We start from the raw sequence: 19,919 nt of genomic DNA, 5'->3' as shown, positions 1-19,919 counted from the left end.
ATCCGCACCCACTAACTAAATTCCAGGAGAAGCACACCGCACATAAAGATGGCCCTGCCACAGATCAGTTCCGCCGACCAGGCCAAGTTGCAGCTGATGCAGGAGATGGAGATCGAAATGATGTCCGATTTATATAACCGCATGACGAACGCTTGCCACAAGAAGTGCATTCCGCCCCGCTACTCCGAATCGGAGTTAGGTGAGTACTGGCTATAGATGTTCAATGTCCACACAGGTGTACCTAAGTAGGTACATACTCTTAGTTCTTTTTTTTGACTCTGGGTACATACAAGATTTAATTCAAAGTACAATACAAAAAAATGAAATGAAATGCATTCCCTTGCCCTTTCAATTAAGTGCAAGAATATTTGGAAAAAATTCGATGCCAAACAATTTCTTAAATATTTTTATATCAATACATTTAAAAAATATATTTTGAATATTAATTACTTTTTCTATTGTGAAATAGATTAACACACCCACAAAAATTTCTTTCAGCCAAAATCGGTTAAAATGTATGTGTCCATATGTACATCATGTATTTTCCAATCGAATTTGATTGAAAGATATTTCTGTAGCACCCAAATAATAATATAATATGAACGTAGGGATTTGTTAAATGTAATGCAAAAGGAGATGTTTTTGGAATTTGTAATACATAAATTATAATTCTAATTTTCGTTAGTTACTATCATTTTTTCTAAGCTTGAGTAAGCTTTCAATTAACCTTTATTTAAGTAGACTACATAGCCTTTCCTAACTTTTCTATAAATATATTTAAAATCAGTTCTTTAAACTTGATTTTGATTCAAATAAAAAGTACCCTATACTAATAAGTTTACACTGATCATTTCATATCTGTTCAGGCAAGGGCGAGATGGTGTGCATCGATCGCTGCGTGGCCAAATACTTGGACATCCACGAGAAGATTGGCAAGAAGCTCACGGCCATGTCGATGCAGGACGAGGAGCTGATGAAGAAGATGTCTAGTTAACCTGGAAACCCCATTACCCCCACTTCCACTTAACCATTGTGCATTTTGAAGCGCTACGATTGTTAGAGGTACATGTACAAAACACGCAGTTGTAGAGAATAAACCACAGATTTATGAGTGCTACATAATATCCGACCGCTACCTACATTTATGCCTTTAAAAGGTGGTGACAAAGCGCGACATTTCCGGCAGCATGACACTCAGATCCTCGATGTTGTTCTCCAGCGTGCTCTCGTCCGTGGTGTCCAGTTCGCTGGTGCGTACGCTGTTTGCCCAGTCGGAGGAGTCGATGTCCTGCCCGGCGCCCCTAGCCTGATCCTCCTGCTGTTCCTGCGTGTTAAGGCTGGCCCGACTGGAAAGCCCATCGCAGGCTACGGCAGGATCCTCCGGCTGTTCCACATAAAGGTTGGTCTGGCGCTGTAAAAATGGAAGGAACTAAACTACAGACTATCGACAAGATTGCTCGATACTCACCAATGCCATTAGCTGCAGATCGGGATGAAGACTGATGGGATTCTTGGACAAGTTGAGCATGTGAAGGGTGCGCAGCTCCTCCAGCTGAGCCCTCGTGGGCAGCTCATCAATCCGGTTCTCGTTGAGGAACACGAACCTTAGCTTCTGCATGGCCATAAGCATCCTGGGCAGTCGCCTCAATACGTTGCCCTTGAGATTCAGATGAACCAAATCTCCCAGCAGCGCCAATGTCAGGGGAACTTCTGTGAGCTCGCAGCCCTCGGCGGTTAGCCAACGGAGTGAGGACAGTGCGCCGATGGCTTCGGGCAGCTTCTTCAAGGGATTACCCCGGACTCCCAGCGTCTCCAGGCGCTCGCAGTTGCGAATCTCGGCGGGCAGTTCCACTAGACCCGTTTTATTGCACCAGAAGGTCTCCAGCTGGGTCAGATAACCAATTTCCGGGGGCAAAGAACTTATGTTATTGCAGCTGATGTTGAGGAACTTCAGCCAAACCAAATGGCAGATGCAGAGCGGGAATTCATCCAGTTTATTGTAGTCCAGAGTCAAAACTTGTAGACGCTGCAAGCTGCCAATGGAGGATGGAATCTGTCAATGGGTTATAGCTTGTTATTTATTTATTTTAATCACTGAAACGTCGAACCTTTGTCAACTTGTTTTGGTTGAGAAAGAGCTTCATCAGCGTTTCGCACTGCTCGATGATTTCCGGCACTTGGGCCATCTGGTAGTGGGATAGATTCAGGGTGAACGCCTTCTTGTATATCGCATCCTCGCAGTTGGCCAGCACATAGTTGTTGCGGAAAAACTGACAGACCTTCTCCATGTCGCTTTTATTTATTTATTTTTCTGTTGTACTTTAATTTAGCAGCTTGTGATTCCAAATTGTTCAACACTCTTCCGAAAACTTACTAAGTTTTGGCCAATAGCTTTATTTTCAGGATTCGAAATTTGTGGTTTCGAAATATTGTCTCTCTAGCGCATTTTTTTCGTTTGTTTTGAGTGCATATTATATAATGATTCTCAGGGTCTATATACATATTATGCTTAAATGTCGCCGTTTGTCTGCTCCCAAATATTGCACTCTTCGTTTGCTTTCTCTTCCCAAGCTAATGAACTAAATTTAAAAATCCCCTTAGCTGGGTAAAAGCATGCGCAAAATTGTATCTGCAACCAAAGGGTGATTCTATTTTAATATGCTTTTCAAATTATTGGGACATTGTTTATCTTTTATTGAAAGCTCCAGATCTGGAACCCATTTTTGCAGTCTAAGCTGTGATGTCACCCGATCCGTTCTCAACTGCTGAATGGAAAAGCTCGTCTTTCTCCCGGCTTGTATAAATAGAATTCAAATTACCAGACTGCTCTCAGTTGAAATTGAGCTCAGAGTCTGGAAACTGCATCATGAGATCGTTTGTTTTTCTTGTTTTTGCTGTGGGTTGCCTGTTGTTTGCCGGTAAGTTGAGTGTGGGAACCTGAGAACCGTGTGGCATTCATTTAACTCTCTTCTCGATAAGCCTCAAATGCGCAGCAGAATTATGATGGGAGAAATGGCCCGCACGAGTTCGGAACTCCTGGAAATGGTATCTACATAAGGGGTCAGAACGAAGGACCCTACACGGTTCCCGGCGTGGGAGGTACCTTCCAGAATTCGCCCTCAAGTGGCCAACATGTCTACACCGATGACCAGGGCAATACATACACCCATTCCTCAACCGCAAAGGCCAAGAATGTGGCTTCTTCACCTTTGGGCTTCAGCATGGGCGGTGTCCTACTTCTGTTTCTGAGTTTAATTACAGTTTAATTGGCTGTTGGAAAATGTAAATGTCGAGATTAATTAATTAGGCACATCGTTGTTTATTCCCTCCCTCGGAAAATAGCTTTATCATTTGCAACAATGAAAATAAATAATACGTAATTTCACTTTTGGTATCCATTTTAAACGATAGACACTAATTATTAAGTTTGACCCCAATAAAATCATTAAACCGTAAAACATTTAACAATAATACAGAATCAAATTCAAATGTTGTTTAATTTTATGACAAAGGCAAATGAGTTTAAAAAGTCCGCCATTTCAATAATCGATAGGCAATACGTAAGGGGAGGCTAATACGTAACTGAAAAGCTACCATTCAGTTGCTGTTTGCCTGTTTTAATTGCCAAAATAAATCATAAAATCTCAATTTATTCAAAGCAAATATAACACATTTTAAGTGTATTCAATAAATAATCATATTTTGAAAAACCAAAAAACGTAAGCGAAAACGTAATACCTCACTAGTTATCGATAAGTACGCCAAAATGCCTCACTGCATTTGCCATTCGCACGGAAGGAGCCACAGGTACAACGACGAACGCGGCTGCATTATTATTATTTTATTTCCCCGCTCCGTGGGCATGCGAATTGATCCGGAAACTGCAGTCGCTCGCATTCAGTGTGTGCCCGCAACCCAGCTGCAGTGAATTGAGTTACCCAGAATCCCGCGGAGAGATCACTAGACCAGCCGCAAGATGGACCAAATGCTCAGCCCCAACTTCTCGATTCCGAGCATCGGAACGCCGCTGCACCAGATGGAGGCGGACCAGCAGATCGTGGCCAACCCGGTCTACCATCCGCCGGCGGTGCCGCAGCCGGATCCGGTAATGCCGGCCCCTGTGTCCGGCTCCGTGCAGCAGCAGCAGTCGGACACCAGCGGATCCGGTCTTTTTGGCCACGAACCATCGATCCCGCTGGCCCACAAGCAGATGCAGAGCTACCAGCCATCGGCATCCTACCAGCAGCAACAGCTCCAGAGCCAGGCGCCCGGTGGCGGAGGGAGCACCCCGCAGTCCATGATGCAACCGCAGACGCCGCAGAGCATGATGGCCCACATGATGCCCATGAGCGAGCGGAGTGTGGGCGGATCGGGAGCTGGAGGCGGCGGAGACGCCCTCAGCAACATCCACCAGACAATGGGACCCTCCACGCCAATGACACCTGCCACGCCGGGATCCGCAGATCCCGGAATTGTTCCCCAACTGCAGAATATCGTGTCCACAGTGAACCTGTGCTGCAAGCTGGACCTCAAGAAGATAGCGCTGCACGCGAGGAACGCCGAGTACAACCCCAAGCGATTTGCAGCCGTGATTATGCGCATCAGGGAGCCCCGAACCACTGCCCTTATCTTCAGCTCCGGCAAGATGGTGTGCACGGGGGCAAAGAGCGAGGACGACTCCAGATTGGCGGCGAGGAAGTACGCGCGCATCATTCAGAAGCTGGGTTTCCCTGTAAGAGAACTGAACATGATTTCTCTAAGAAGATTAATAACATTTGTTTGCTTTTAGGCCAAATTCCTCGATTTCAAGATTCAAAACATGGTCGGCTCCTGCGATGTCAAGTTCCCCATCCGCTTAGAAGGCCTGGTGCTGACCCATTGCAACTTCAGCAGTTACGAGCCGGAGCTTTTCCCCGGCCTCATCTACCGTATGGTGCGACCCCGCATCGTGCTCCTCATCTTTGTGTCGGGTAAAGTTGTGCTCACGGGCGCCAAGGTGCGGCAGGAGATCTACGATGCCTTCGACAAGATATTCCCCATATTGAAAAAGTTCAAGAAGCAGTCATAAATAGGATAGTGCTTTATTAGTTCTGTACGAGTACGTTTTAAGGTCGGTAGTTCCGGAAGTCTGATCGTGAGTGGGAGCAGCCTGGCGAGCAGCTCCGATCGAGAATAAACAAAAAACTAGTTAGCTGTACGGACAGGCTTTTATTTTATTTTTTCCGTTAATTACTATTCGTAGAAATTTAGACAAGTACTTTGAACGCAGAGTGGGATCCTACAGGCACTGGGCCATCAGGGCGCCGACATTGTCGAACTCGATCTTCTCCGTAATGTTCTTCGTCTTGATCTTGTCGTCCTGTGTGGCAACCACGACGAGGCCCTGGCCCTGGTGCTTCCAGCCGTTGCGCTTGATCCAGCTCTCCAGCGTCGAGTCCTCGATGCCGCCGAGCAGCTCCTTCAGCTGGTCCTTGCGGATGGTCTGGAAGGTGGTGCCCACCACATGCGAGACGAACTTGCGAATGGAGTCGTGGAAGCCGGCGATGTGCCGGAACATGGTGCGGTTCACCTCGGCCCGCTGCCAGAACAGGGTGAAGTCGGCCCGCTCCAGTATGTCGGCCAGGTCGATGATGGTCTGCACATTCTCGTCCTTCATCTGCTGGGGCAGCAGCAGGCACTTGGCCATCACGAAGTCCGTGTGCGGCAGGCTGGTCAGCGACTTCAGCAGGATTGTGTACGTGATGTCGAAGTTGAGCATGTGCGGGTTGAACTGGTACAGCTTCAGCACGGCCAGATTGGCCTCCAAGTCGTAGGTGTTGTTCTTGGCTTGATCCTGCACATAGGCCTCCAGTGTTTTCAGATGATCCGGATTGTAGCTGCGGGAAAAGCGAGGTTATGTTTCTGTGCTTGTACTTGTAGTTCGGGAATTAGTCATTCACTCACCGTTCAATGCAACCCAACATCTCCTGGATGGTCTGGCTCTGTCCGTTTTCCATTTTCACGAGGTGCGACATTTTCTACGGCCAAATTGTGTGAAATTCGCAAGTTGACGTCGTGTTTTTTTAATGAACGCCGTACTATAAAGAACGAATCGGTGTGACCGCACTTCGAAAAATACTTTAGCCGATGAAAACAATAGAAATATGGTCACACCGCGTAAAAATCAGTAGGGGGATTCATAATACAATTGAATTATTTTTAAGGCCTATTCGAAAAGTCCGTTACATGACATTTTCGACTTTTTCGTTTTTTAATCGAATATTGTTGATTTGATAATGTAAGCTAGTGTAATTTATAAACGTTTTAAATAATAAAAAAGTCCATTGGCGACGCCAACAGATGAAAAATTTGTGGTTGGGGAATATGAGTATCGTATATGGCGAAACTTGATAAAGCTTTTAAATTAATGAAGATAGCCGATGTTTTATTTATTCTGAATAAATCAATAACAAACGATTGGAATGATATGACTACATATTGTTCAAAGGTTTCCCTTCAGTTTCATATACATGTTAATGTCTTTTTCGAGCATTTATGTAAATTATAAGTCCACTCCAGAAATTCTACCTAACAAGGAAGACTATTGTCTGTATCTACCTTAGAATTTTTCAGCGCTCTTGAAATTTATTCGGATAGTTTTGCACAAATGTTCAACGGAATTGCGGCCTGCAGCCCGAGAGAATAACACCATGCATTAAAAATAACTCTGCCCATTACCTTTTATTCTTTGTTTCTATTCTTTTAATTACGTTGTCTTTTATCCTTACGATCGGAGTGTACCTTTACGCAGATAAACTTCGAAATATGATCAATATTTGTCACTGATAATTTTGTTCGCAGCCGGATCTGCTATCAAGGACCCTTACTGATTCTAATCACCTTTAATGTTGTTATGTTTATACTGACAGTCGTTTAAACGATGAGAGGAGTGGAAAACAACCTGCTTCAACCTGCTTTGGAGTCCTAGCATAAACTTTTTTTAACTACCATTTCTGAGGATCTCCATCGTTATGGTCGTTTCTTGGATTTTTTTAAATATCTGGTTATTTTCATGCAGCTTACTGCTTATTCTTAAAAGCAGAAAGCTGAATAAATTTTTCATGGTCCATCAGAGGAATAGGATAATGGGAAGCATCCTATTTCCTAAAAGTGCCAACGGCTGAATAAAACAAACCAAAAAAAAACGTAAATCATTTAGTGGAAGTTTAATGATTTTAATACATATACATTCATGTATTTGATGTTTAAAGGAAGTTCTGTTCCATTTCGCTTAACCTGGAAGTTCATGTGGAAGTGCATGTCTGTGTGGAATCTACATGTTTTGTACAAAAGTATGTACACAATGGTATAAAAAGCCACTTAGTTAAAGCCGGGATCGGAGGACTATGTCTTGGCCACCTCGGCGTCGCCGTTCCTCGCTGCCTCCGCCAGCTGCGCCTGGCGCTGCTCCTCCTCCAGCTCCAGGCGCTCCACCTTTTTGATCTTGCTCAGTTTCTCTGGAAGGGGGAATCACATCTTGTTTGGAAGTTCAAGAACCTATAAAGTGAACTGGCCACTCACTTGCACATCTCAGCATTATGGTGCCCCACCAGATGGACCAGCCCCATCCCACGAAGCAGAAGAGCACGCAGAAGAACTGGGATACGGCCACAATGATGTTGATGATGAAGGATCCAATCCTGGCACGGGCACTGTCGAATTGCGAGAAGCGCGGAATGCCCACGCACAGGCAAAAGAGTCCCGAGAGCAGGGTTCCTAAATTGGGAGATCATTAGCTTAGCATCTGCTTGAAATCCACTCTGGGCAACCCACCTAGACCTGGAAAGACCACGTTGCAGAAGGCGCAGAACCAGGCCAAGTACAGCGGCAGCACTGGAATAGCTCCCTTCATCTTGGAGGCATACTCCACCAGGTCCACGTGGAGCTTTTTACGCGTGTCCTGCTTTCAGATAAGGATGTCTTAGATCTACTTTCTCTCGTTTTAAGGATATACTTGCTTCGCTGGGTGGCGGCGCCTTGATGCTCTGCCTCCGCGCATTGGACTCGCGACGCTTCTTTTTGCGACAGCAAAGCAACATCAGCCAGAAACGCTTGCAGCATCCCCTGGAATCAATAGAAATAATAATGTATTTGGTGCAACGTTTTAGAGGGCCATAAAACTGATTTATTTCTGGATATCGTTGCTATAACTTAAATTCATATCTTATTGGTTTTTTTTCAGTTCTCCAAGTAGTTAAACAAATTTGGATTTGATTTACTAAATTTATATACATTGTATAGAACTACCAAATTTGAATACCTTTCTGGAGGCAAAATTTCAGGAAACTTTTCCGATCAAGAAAATGCATACTCTTGATAAGCATTTCCAAAAGAGTATCTATCCTAGTTCTAATAGGCGATAGTGTATCTGCCCTTTATTTATATCAGATATCAATATATGTATATATATTTACAAAATTAGACAATTTTCAAGAAAGTTAATATAAGTTTGCTGTTATGAAAATCTTTTCTCTTAGTTTAAAGTAGGAATTTTCTTCTTTTGGAATGCTTCTTTTTGTTATTCTACGATTTTTGAGTTCCGATTAGTAGTTGTCCTCCCAAATACTTACTGTTTAACTTGGTTTTCCCCAGCATCCGCTGTCGCTGACATGGCCTCCTCGGAGGTGCCTTCCACGACCGAGGACTCGGTGGGCTTGATGCCCAGCTCAGGATCCTGATCGCGCCAGGACACGGTGCTGCCCTTTTTGTTGGGGCGGTTTCCCCGACGACAGGGTATGCAGAAGCAGCACTTCTTCAGCTCCGTCTCGTCACCCGTGGTGGGGTCCACCTTGTTGACCGAGCGGCAGCAGAACACCTTGCTCAGGCAGAGGCCGCACTTGCCCCGTGGCCTTGGTCCCGTGCTCATGGTGGCCTCCTGCTTGGCCCGGTGCGGCACCTCCTCCTGGACAGGATCCTCCACGGAGGCGGGTTTCTTGCGACAGCTGCGGCAGCAGCTGGACTTCAGCCAGTCGGTGGCCTTCTTGCGCTTCGGCTTGGTCTCATCAATCACTTGGACATTGGTGGTCGTGGTGGCACTGCTGTTGCCGCTCCACAGGACGGGCTGATCCTCGGCGGACTGGTTCCTCTCACGGCGCCGGCAGCAACGGGAGCAGCGGGAGCGGCGGCAGGGCATGAACAGCTTGGAGCAGCATCCGCACAGACCCCCCTTTTTGGCATTATCCTTGTCCTCGAGGAACTCCTGACTGCTGCTTCTAATTAAAAGGGGTGGGAAGTAAGATTAATAAATATAGTTATAATTAATATTATAATTATTAGTATTTTAAATTGATCTGCTTTAGCTCTTAAGGTTAGAGCAAGAATTGAAAGGTAACCGATAATATACTATAAACTACAACACTCAGTCTTGTCTCATCGGGATACAAATAATATAAAAATAAATATGCACGATATTAATGCCAATAATAAGATAAAGATATTGTACAGATTCAACCATGTTGAAGCTTACCGTTTATAAAAAAAACGTTATTTTTACCGAAAAAAATATATAATCGAAACTAATGTTACACAAATTATAATCTATTGGCATAAAAAACATGTTTCTCAGATGTCATCACTTTTATCGAAATACAACTATTGGATTGAATATAAAACTAGTCTTGTTTTTAAATTCATCTGTTTAGAAATTAATACTGATATTTATATTTTGAAAATATTTATAGATTTATGTGACATTCTATTGGTTAAAAAAGGGAATTCTTTTAAAATTCTAATTTGTTAATTTCTATACTAAAGACATAATTTCACATAAAACACATCCAAAATGTAATTCTTTATTTAACCAATTTGTGGGAAATGGAATTGAGTACTAGGAATACTAACTTATGTTTACCCTATTACTAAACTGAATTTATTTTCCCTCTCAAACAGATTACAAGTTTTGAAGCTCATTCGAATTTTCCTACATGGAAAGCGTAGTATAAGACCAATTATGACATGGTGAAAAGTGACTTCCAGGCATAGCCATGGATTGCCCACCCCAATGTCCTTGACTATCAGCCCACCGGATATAAGCTTTTATGGCTGCAGGGATTGGCCAAGTGCCAAGCAGCGGATGTGCTGTATGATTGGAAAGTTCAAGTTTGTGGGATAGTCCTGAATCGCTTCCGCACTTTGCTGGCGTGGAATATAATCACCTTCGGAAGTGAATTACCATTAGCGTGGGCCTATGGATGTATCTAGTATCTTTATGTTATGAATAATGCAATATTTAGTGGCGTGGAATGCTACATCTTTGGCTTTTGAACTTTAATCTTGGCATAATGAAGTTTCGCTTGCGGGTCGATTTTGAATATGCCAGCCACTAAAATATGTCACGAGAGTTTTGCTATTCGGACGCTTACACAATTTCTTTATGGGTCCATGCCCGTGACTGGTAAACGAAAGTGTTCACGTGTATATAATATATATATAAAGTCCTGGGCCAGAATGCCTGTAATTCCGTTGTGCACGAGCCAACGACCAAACGCAATTTGGAGGTCGGCAATTTATTTGACCCGCTCACTTCGAAATTCAAACAGAACTGCGAGACAGTCGAAATGAATGGAGTGACTTGACTTTCCCGCACATTCTTGGCAGGAGTTTTGGCATTCGGCGTCTAGAAGGCCTCTAGAAGGTCAGTGCGTTTATTTAACCGCTTGCAGATCTCCTCGGCCGATAAGTTATAATGGCATCTCGTGCCTAATTACCTAAAGAAGTACTTGTCGCCATCGATGAACGAATCCTGGGCCAGATCCACCGTGTAAATGACCGCGTTACTGGGCGTACCGTTCAGCATTTCCAATTTGCGAATTATCTGGATGGTTGGTTTGTATTAATTGCTAGGAAATCATCGACTGGCGAGGAATTTCCCAACTTTCCAAATGAATTTCCCAGCGAGTGAGTGCTGCGGTTGGCGCGATTGTCCGGCCCGAACTGATTTGTTATTGCGGCAAGAAACTTAAGCCGTGTTGCGAAAATACTTTTCCCCTGTTTTCCGCGCACGCTATACCGTACAGTGCGGACTGGCCGAGGGTGGACCATCGTCCCCTGGGGGAAATTGATTTTCTAAATGCCTTCACACCGGGGGAATCCCCACTGTAACTGGTCGGTCACACGGTTTCTTGCGGGTCTCGCATGGCTGGAAAACAATGCAGTGAAGGACATCGTTACCTTCGCCGACTGCGACGGCGGTTGGGACTTCGCGACCTGCCGACGAACGGATTTCCTCAAAAGGCGGTCTTTTGGGTGGCGAAGGGTCTTGGCCAACAGCCAGTCGGCCCATCCCCCCTTGGTTCCTTTCCAAATTTATTGACGCACTTATGAGTGGCTTGACGGACCTGTGCCAGCAGCGTCTAGAGCACGGAACTCCTGCCCACACGGCACTGTAAAGTTTTATGTATCACAGTGGTTGCCTGAACCTTCCCCTTTCCTTTGGGGATTTCCTGTATGTAAATTGGCTGGCCAGGCGCTGTAAGCCTTGGCTGGTGTTTTATGTGGAGACCCTAGGCTCGAGGCAAAATGTTAGTAGTATAGTCGCAATCCGAGACATTCGAATTCTGGCTGACTTGAAGCGGACAGATTCGATGGGGTCTTGACTGATGAATATTCATAATGGTCATAGCGAACATAAGGAATTTAGTAATGGTTTGTTGGCAGGCCACTTGGTGACAACAGCAGAACAGTAACTATTCTCAAGGAGTTTGGCAAAGTATATACTTTGTGGAACATATAATGTGTTGTGAGAGGTCGTTGTGAGACATTGGATCTTAACCTTACAGAGTTTGGAGGTTCCATCAATAACATCCCTTGTGCTTGTGTTTTAATAGACCTCAAGTTAGTAATACCAAGATCGGAATGAGGACATATCTTTCAATGATTGTGCTTTGCATAAGAATTACTTAAATATATAATGCTTTAGCCTAAAAAAAACTGTTCTATAACTGGTGTATTTCTTTTTATCTTATGGTTTGAATACTATATTAGTATTACACCTTTGCAGAGGGTATTTAATTTTAAGTCTGATGCTTTTAAACATATCCGACCAGAAAAATCGAAATCTGAAACTTGAAATTTTAGCATGAAAAACAATATACTTCGCTGGTTTTGAATACAATTTATGGTTTCTATGTATGTAATGCTTTAAAGCCTTTTCTGTCTAATTTCTTGAGTTTGATCAAAATTGGATAGCTGTATCTATATGATTATATCCTACTAAGACTTTACTCAATACTGACCATAAATTTCTAGGAAGTGCACGCTAATGAAGTTAAAAAATCTGGACGATCGAGAATGATCAAGTTAAACTTACATTTTTAATTCTGAATAACAGGAAAAGCATTTTAATGTTTTCTTGCTGAAGTAAGCTTCCTTGATATATTTACTCAAAGTTAAGATTTGGTTTGTTTGCAATCAAATCAAATCAAAATCATAAAGTTTACAAATCAAAATCAAAGTATTCGATCAGGAAAGGAATAAGACTCCCTAATAGGCATTACAAAAGTAATTTAAGAAGTTACAGAAACTTCTAAAACTTCGTTATATAATCCGTTTACTAATCTACAAATTCCTTAGATTCCCACCTCTTAGTTACTTACTTTGCCAGACCCCCGCTCCCCGCTGCAGATCCTCCCTGTCCATCTGGCGATCTTCGTTTCGCGTCCACCTTGAAGTCCGCTCCACTCTCGGGCGTGGGCATTACATTGGCACCCAGATCCGACCCGGAAGCGTCCAGCACCGTTGGAAGGTCGGAGCTCTCACACTCCACCTCTGGTACACTGGCGATTCGTTCGGCGGAGCTTTCATTGGGATGTAAAACGGAGACGGAGGCTTCGATGGGTTGCGTGGGGGGAAACGGAGACTTGGACAGTTCCCCTGAACTCTGGGGAGCAATGCTGCCATCGGCGGTTCCCGTTCGAGAGGCGGATTCACCCGGTCTGGCCATTGTGGTGCCGGAACTGGGCGTGGGCGAGGGATCTGCGGCGAGGTCGTTCTCCAGGGTCTTCAGATCGGTGAGATTTTCGCTGATGGTCTTGTGGATTTCGTCGGTGGCCTCGGTGACGGTCTTCTGAATATTCTCCAGCGTTTTCTGCGACTTTTCCAGAATGGCAGCCGCATCATTGGACATGGGTTGTGAGGTGGTTGTGGGTCCCACTGTTTCTGGAAAGAAAAGAGTATTACATTAGAGGTATTTTGTGGATAATATTAAAAACCCACCTTCGATTTCATTGGCGTGTTCCTTCACTGTGGCCACCTTTCGGTTTTGAGGGGAATCCGATCGGTTCTTGTTGCTCTTGTTGCTCAGCAGGCTCATCCTGGAGCTCATTCGCACCAATTTGGACATGTTGCCTCCTCCGGAACCCTTTCCCCCCGGCGTTGAGGGTACGGTGACCTCACTGGTCACCGCAGGAACAGCTTCCACCGCCTGGAGCACTGCATTGCCCACTTGGGCAGCCAGTGGGGGAATACCACCTGCGGATTCAGAGCCATTGCCTCCCTTTTCCAGTGTGATTCCATGGGCATTTGTGGTCGCAGGTTTTTTGGTCTCCGTTGTGGTTCCTCCTGAGGGTTTGCCCTTGGTCACCTGAGATTTGGTCCGCACTGGAGGCACTGGCTCTTTGCCATTGCTCTTGGCTCCAACAGTTTTTCCCGTCTCCTTTCCCTTCTCCATTTTTGTATCCTTCTTTGGAATTCCCTTGCCAGTTATCTTCTTTTCTTCTGTGGATGGTTTCCCTCCAGTCGGAGTTTTCTTTGGAGGCTTCGCTGGTGGTTTTATCGAGGTTTCCGTCTTGGTCTTTGGTTTGGCACTTGCAGGGATCTTGGGCTTCGCCTTGGGGCTTCCTTTAGTGGCCGCCACTTTTCCAGCCTTGCTACTCTTGGGCGTCGATCCCATGGCTTTGGATTTATCCGGCGATTTCGATCTCTTCTTGGACGAAGGCGGCGGGGATTTGGTCGCAGCTTTGGTCGATCTGGTGGGAATACGCGAGCGGGAGTTCCGGCGGGATAGAATCTCTGGAGGCTCCGGCTTTCCCCGGCTGGAAACTCTTCTGCTTTGGCTTAAGGCACCGGGACTGATCGATTTCCGGCGACCCATCATCGCACTGGCTGGACTCAAGGAGATGGACTTCCGGCGACTGGGCGTAGTGGCTCGCATGCTCCTATTCCTGGCCATGGTGGCGGGTGAAATACTGGACGACCGCATTGAGGAGGAGTTGATGCTGAGTCGGGAGTTGGCCCGTGAGTTTCCCCGCGAATTGGACATGTCCAAACGGGAATTGGACCTCTCCAAACGGGAGTTAGACCTCTCCGAACGCGAGTTGGACCTCTCCAAACGGGAGTTGAACACCTCCAAGCGCGAGGAGACCTGATCCAAACGAGAACCTGGCCTAGAGGCTGGACCCCTGGATGCGGATCGCGAATCCCCGGGTCTTCCACTCTCCCTCGATGGCGTTCTGCTGGGATGCATCGATCTCGAAGGAGAACGACTGCTGGTATTCATGGCTCTCGATGGAGACCGACTTACGCTAGCCCGGGAGCTTCGTCCGGAGGCAGTGATTCCCAAATCCTTGAGTGGCGAACTGGAGCGGGATTCGGGACTCTTGCGCACTGGGATGCGGGACAGAGAGTCCCGTCGCGTGGACACCTCCGACTGGGTATCGGCGCCATCGCCCATCAGCGAGGATCTGTGGGTGGGACTATGCGCTGAGCTGCTGTCTTTGTTCGGAGTTCCAATGATGGGCGATAACGTGCTGGGTTTGGCCACCTTCGCGTGTCTGCTCAGTGGCTTGAGATCCCGATCCCGATCCCTCTGATAGATGGATTGCCTGCGCTGGCTGAAGCTGGGAATCCTGTTGGGAATCCTGTTCGGACTCAGAGCCTGCACCGATTTGCGGCGCATCCTGGACAGAGTTTGGGCTGCTGGCAGTGTGGAGAGCGTGGGTCGGCGGAAACTGAAGTCCGAGGTGGTGGCGGTGACACTACTGAGATTGGAGCTGCGTCGATCCGAGGCCGTTTGCGTGGAACTGCGACGTTCCGGCGACGTGGAGCTGGAGCGTCGTCTCGCCTGGTTGGCGGTCCCATCGAAGGAGGGCCGGCTCAGGTCATCCAAGCTGCACCAATTGGAGCGTGGTGGGATGTGGGCGAGCGCCTCCTCCTTGTTGATGATCTTCAGGAGACCGCGCTGGCTTCGCGTGGGATTCAGATTTGGCTTCAGTGGTCGCGGCAGTGCACCAGGCGGAAAGACAGCCGGCTCCCGTCCTCCCAGTTCCATGGTGGATCCGTAGTGCAGGCGGGGAATGGCACTGCGATGGGGATCCGTTATCAGCGGGAGCGCTTCCATGCTCTTGATCTTCTGGCCATAGGGCAGGCTGTGAGTGGGACTCCTGCCCATGGATCCCCTTCTTATTTGCGCCCTGGGAGTGAAGGTGTCGATGGAGGAGGTCAGCGAGTCCCGCTGCTGGAGGATGCCCTTCTGCGGCGTGGCCAGCTTGCTGCGACTGTGCCGTCCACTCATGTTGAACTGCACCGAGGGACGTGGCGAGTCATCCGTGGTCTGCTGGACATGGTGGCCGGCGTAGCCCAGCGATGAGGGCAACTCGGGCAGCCGGGGATCTGAGCCGAAGATCGATCTCCGGCGGGGACTGATCTGCGGCCTGGCGGCCGGTGATGAGGTAGTCGTCGATGTCGACTGGATGGAGGCGTGTCTCCGGCTGGTGGGCGCTGGCTGCGGCGTCCGTGGAGCAGATGGAGCCGCCTGGCCCGTGGAGAGGATGGTGAAAGCAGTCTTCTTGTGTGGTCGTGGCTGGTCCACTCTAAAATGGGTAAAATATATGAAACCATTTCCTAATCTCGATGGTTGTCCTCAATACTCACCTATAATCTCCCCCCATGGGTATGCAATCCCTGATGATGATGGGTGACATTTCCCGCTTCAAACTGGAAGATGGTTCCACACTCTGGTTGTCCACCTGCTCCATGGAGAGGGTCCTTTGGAAAGGGGGCGGGGCAGCCGGGGGCGGTGGCCTTCCATAGTCCTCCAGCAGATGCCTCTGACTGCCCGTTTCCAGGCGCAACTGCTCCTCCAGATATTGTTTCGGTGAGAGAACAACGTCGCCGGGAAACGACACCTTCTCGTTGGACGCCACACGCTCCTCGCCGCCGCTGCTGGAGCTGTTCATGTCCTGGATCATGGTGGCCAGCGGCGAGAGCGGTCCCTCGTCCTGTTTCATCGACATGACCATCTTGGAGCTGGGCCGCAGTCGAGGGATGCGCGTGAACTCCGGAAAGTGCTGCGGCGCCGGTCGAAACCAATCCCTGCCCGAATAGGAGTCACCCAGCAAACTGAAAGGATGTTACGGGGAGATTAAATGGTTGAAATGCGACCGTCGATCGTGTGGGGTCGAAGATCAAAACATGGAACAATAATAATAAGGAGTAAACATTTTTAATGGAGTTTTGGGAATTATTCTTAACTCTTTTTTTTTAAGAAAACACAATATGGAAAAAAGAACGAGAATAAAAATAATAAATAATAATAATAAATTTACTCATATTTAGCAACTTCAATTTCTAACTTGTGGAGTAAAAGTATTAATTCGCTCTTTGATGTTGATTATTAAAATATTATAATGGTAAAAAGTTTTAAATTAATGAATTATTCAAAAAAAATCCCAAATATTTCGAAAAATCATGGCCAAAGTACAAAAAATAATTATTGTGGTATACAAATTATACTAAGCACACCTTAAGATTTAGTTTTCATGTTTTTAAAATTTTGTAATTCAAGCCATTAAGCTACGCTGATTAAAATATGTAATTACAAGAAAGGAAAGCTAACTTCGGGCGGAGCCGAAGTTGATATACCCTTGCAGAATACTCTGTAAATTATATTCTCCAAAATTATTCATATGATGCATTCTTAATACTCATAAAAAATCCCAACTTCCTAACTTAACAAACACCAAAGTTATTCCGATCAATCAGTTATATGGCGGCTATAGGATATAGTCGGCTGATCCTTATGAAATTTGGTAGGACGGATTTATTGGCCAAATATAAAACCCATAGAAAATCCCAACTTCCTAACTTAACAAACACCAAAGTTATGGCATTTCCGATCAATCAGTTATATGGCAGCTATAGGATATAGTCGGCCGATCCTTATGAAATTTGGTAGCTCGGATTTATTGGCCAAATGTAAAACCCATAGAAAATGCCAACTTCCTAGCTTTACAAACACCAAAGTTATGGCATTTCCAATCAATCAGTTATATGGCAGCTATAGGATATATTCGGCCGATCCCAGCCGTTCCGACATATATACTGCGTGCAAAGGAAAGAAGGGTGTGTGCAAAGTTTGAACTCGATAGCTTTAAAACTGAGAGACTAGTTTGCGTAGAAACAGACAGACGGACAGACAGACGGACAGACAGACGGACAGACGGACAGACGGACATGGCTATATCAACTCAGGAGGTGATCCTGATCAAGAATATATATACTTTATAGGGTCGGAGATGTCTCCTTCACTGCGTTGCACACTTTTGACCAAAATTATAATACCCTCTGCAAGGGTATAAAAATATGTAATGTAAAATATGTAATATATTATACCCTTGCAGAGGGTATTATAATTTCAGTCAAAAGTTTGCAACGCAGTGAAGGAGACATTTCCGACCCTATAAAGTATATATATTCTTGATCAGCATCACCAGGAGAGTCGATCTAGCCATGTCCATCTGTCCGTCTGTCCGTCCGTCTGTCCGTCCGTCCGTTTCTACGCAAACTAGTCCCTCAGTTTTAAAGCTATCTGCTTGAAACTTTCCCAAAAGTTGTCTTTCTATTGCAGGTAGTATATAAGTCGGAACGAGCCGGATCGGGCCACTATATCATATAGCTGCCATATAACTGAACGATCGTAAATGCCATAACTTTGGTGTTTTTAAAGTTAGGAAGTTGGGATTTTCTATGAGTCTTATTTTTGGCCAATCAATGCGACCTACCAAATTTCATAAGGATCGGCCGACTATATCCTATAGCTGCCATATAACTGAACGATTGGAAATGCCATAACTTTGGTGTTTTTAAAGTTAGGAAGTTGGGACTTTTTATGAGTATTAAAAATACTTCATATGAATAATTTTGAAGAATATAATTTACAGAATATTCTGCAAGGGTATATCAACTTCGGCTCCGTCCGAAGTTAGCTTTCCTTTCTTGTTTATGTTAGCATTACTTTATTTTAAAAGTAATGAATTATTCATAAACATTTTTAAAATAAATAAATTGCTTTTTAGCATAAGTTGCTTTTTAAACTAGTGCATTTTTTAGTATTTCTTTAAAGACATTTAATAGGCATTACTTTTTTTAAAGGGTAACAATTAAATTAAAATGTCTAATTTTACGTAAGGTCAAAAAAATTTTTATATGTAAAAAAGGTCTAAAAACTTTTTATAATATAGTTTGGAATTGAAATGAACCCACCCTCTGTGATCCTCGGTTGTGATGCTCGACACACTCAACTTGGCTGGCGCTTGGCTGGGAGTCCTTGCAGGCTCATCCTCCTCATCGTCGAAGGACATCCTCTGACCCACCACGCTGTACTCCTCGACTTCGTTCTCCAAATCGTACATGTCCGGCTTGTTGAGTATGTCATCGGGCGCCAGGAGTCGATAATTGGGAGAGCCCAGCTGCTCCGAGCTCGAACCACCACTCGAGTTGGGCAGGATCTGGATGTCGGGCGGCTGGAGGTACGGCAGGAGGGATCCTCGCGGAGTCCTCGAGTAGGGCACACTCGGGAAGATCCGCTCCCTGGCCCCAGGTATCAGGGCATTAAGGGCCACAGCGGCCACCAGGGCATCCTCCTCGGAGCTGGGCAGTTCCACCGATGCCGTTCGCAGCGTCTCAAAGGCCGCCGTTCCAAAGTAATCATCCGGCTGGAGGGGCGGCGGCACAGGATCCCCAAACAGGCTGCTATACGGCTGGGCATCCGACTCCGAGGGCTGGCGCACGAAGCTCTGGTTAAAGGCGAACGTGGACGGAGCCATCGATTGGGCGGAGAGGAGGGAGCGGGCGGTGTGGGTGCGATAGCTGTAGTCCACCGGGATGATGGACGGCTGGAAACTGGAATCGCCGCCTGTGGATCTGGGACGAGGACTCGGCTTCGGATTCGGATTTTGGTTTAGGTTCGGTGTCGGATTCGGATTCTGGATCGGTGGTGCTGCTGCGGATGCTGATGGCATGGGCATGGGCATGGGCATCGGGGAGGGGGATGGCGATGATGATGAGTACGAGAGGGTCTGCTGCATGGCTTGACATGGGTGCTAACCGATCTCCGGCCCTCATGCATTCACTATGATGTCCTATCCATTGTTTGTTTTTCGCGGAATTCAATCGGAGGTGCAGTTGGTGGCAATTGTATCCCCACGCCGGATACTACGTGTTCGTCCTTCGGCTCAGTTTAAGTGCCACAAAACCAATGACGCCAGGAGCTGTTTATTCGAAGCAACAGAATGTATTTAAAAATCACTCACAACACCCGTTCGCACACATCTCTTGATTTTACAGACAGACCAGCGAGACCTTCCGGCCCTTGCAATGTCAGAGAGACGTACACGCGACGCCTTAGCCGGAGAACGGAAAATGGAAATGGAGTACGGAGCCCGGAACCCAAAGCCGGAGACCGAAGACCAAAAACCGGAGAGCGAGACTGAAGGACTGTCGGTTTCATTGCCAATTTGCAGTGATGGGAAAGGTACTGGCTTTGTTTACCTAGGCGGAATACAAGGAAAAGCCAAATAATATGTGCTCAGAAATCATGTCCTACATGTTATACCATGTTTAAAATTTTTTTCCTTTTCTGAACTTGTTGGATTATTATAGATGTT

At 46.1% G+C, this 19,919-nt stretch overlaps 6 protein-coding genes across 7 annotated transcripts; 3 read left to right on the top strand and 3 right to left on the bottom strand.

Moving 5' to 3' along the window:
* Positions 1-48: 48 nt before the first annotated feature.
* Positions 49-1,124, top strand: LOC108043261 (mitochondrial import inner membrane translocase subunit Tim10). Its single transcript, XM_017121876.1, has 2 exons — positions 49-199; positions 867-1,124. The coding sequence occupies exons 1-2, from the start codon at positions 49-51 to the stop codon at positions 992-994; spliced, it is 279 nt and encodes a 92-aa protein (XP_016977365.1). The 3' UTR covers positions 995-1,124.
* LOC108043259 (leucine-rich repeat protein soc-2) lies at positions 1,087-2,769 on the bottom strand. The gene is made up of 4 exons (XM_017121874.2): positions 2,375-2,769; positions 2,109-2,311; positions 1,469-2,053; positions 1,087-1,411 (listed from the first exon to the last, which is right to left on the bottom strand). The coding sequence occupies exons 2-4, from the start codon at positions 2,286-2,288 to the stop codon at positions 1,151-1,153; spliced, it is 1,026 nt and encodes a 341-aa protein (XP_016977363.1). The 5' UTR covers positions 2,289-2,311; positions 2,375-2,769; the 3' UTR covers positions 1,087-1,150.
* Positions 2,770-2,785: 16 nt separating this feature from the next.
* LOC108043260 (immune-induced peptides) lies at positions 2,786-3,385 on the top strand. Its single transcript, XM_017121875.2, has 2 exons — positions 2,786-2,918; positions 2,980-3,385. Exons 1-2 carry the CDS (start codon positions 2,867-2,869, stop codon positions 3,264-3,266), a joined length of 339 nt encoding a protein of 112 aa, XP_016977364.1. The 5' UTR covers positions 2,786-2,866; the 3' UTR covers positions 3,267-3,385.
* A 412-nt stretch (positions 3,386-3,797) lies between these two features.
* LOC108043263 (TATA-box-binding protein) lies at positions 3,798-5,197 on the top strand. The gene is made up of 2 exons (XM_017121878.1): positions 3,798-4,732; positions 4,790-5,197. Exons 1-2 carry the CDS (start codon positions 3,977-3,979, stop codon positions 5,066-5,068), a joined length of 1,035 nt encoding a protein of 344 aa, XP_016977367.1. The 5' UTR covers positions 3,798-3,976; the 3' UTR covers positions 5,069-5,197.
* LOC108043265 (eukaryotic translation initiation factor 3 subunit K) lies at positions 5,189-6,112 on the bottom strand. Its single transcript, XM_017121879.2, has 2 exons — positions 5,944-6,112; positions 5,189-5,876 (listed from the first exon to the last, which is right to left on the bottom strand). Exons 1-2 carry the CDS (start codon positions 6,012-6,014, stop codon positions 5,279-5,281), a joined length of 669 nt encoding a protein of 222 aa, XP_016977368.1. The 5' UTR covers positions 6,015-6,112; the 3' UTR covers positions 5,189-5,278.
* A 1,074-nt stretch (positions 6,113-7,186) lies between these two features.
* Positions 7,187-19,792, bottom strand: LOC108043253 (protein stum). Of its 2 annotated transcripts, XM_044458729.1 has the most exons (9): positions 18,517-19,792; positions 15,907-16,374; positions 13,252-15,845; positions 12,633-13,194; positions 8,610-9,251; positions 7,998-8,103; positions 7,813-7,939; positions 7,561-7,755; positions 7,187-7,496 (listed from the first exon to the last, which is right to left on the bottom strand). In XM_044458729.1, the coding sequence occupies exons 1-9, from the start codon at positions 19,338-19,340 to the stop codon at positions 7,384-7,386; spliced, it is 5,631 nt and encodes a 1,876-aa protein (XP_044314664.1). In that variant the 5' UTR covers positions 19,341-19,792; the 3' UTR covers positions 7,187-7,383. The 2 variants fall into 2 exon arrangements, with proteins under 2 accessions (XP_044314664.1, XP_044314669.1); XM_044458734.1 differs by lacking the exons at positions 12,633-13,194; positions 13,252-15,845; positions 15,907-16,374; positions 18,517-19,792 and adding an exon at positions 10,746-10,850.
* Between the last annotated feature and the right edge of the window lie 127 nt (positions 19,793-19,919).

The sequence above is a fragment of the Drosophila rhopaloa genome, unplaced genomic scaffold (assembly GCF_018152115.1).
Source record: "Drosophila rhopaloa isolate 14029-0021.01 unplaced genomic scaffold, ASM1815211v1 contig_115, whole genome shotgun sequence".
NCBI lineage: Eukaryota > Metazoa > Arthropoda > Insecta > Diptera > Drosophilidae > Drosophila > Drosophila rhopaloa.
Note: the sequence above shows the minus strand (reverse complement) of the source record. Positions and strands in the feature narration are given on the sequence as shown.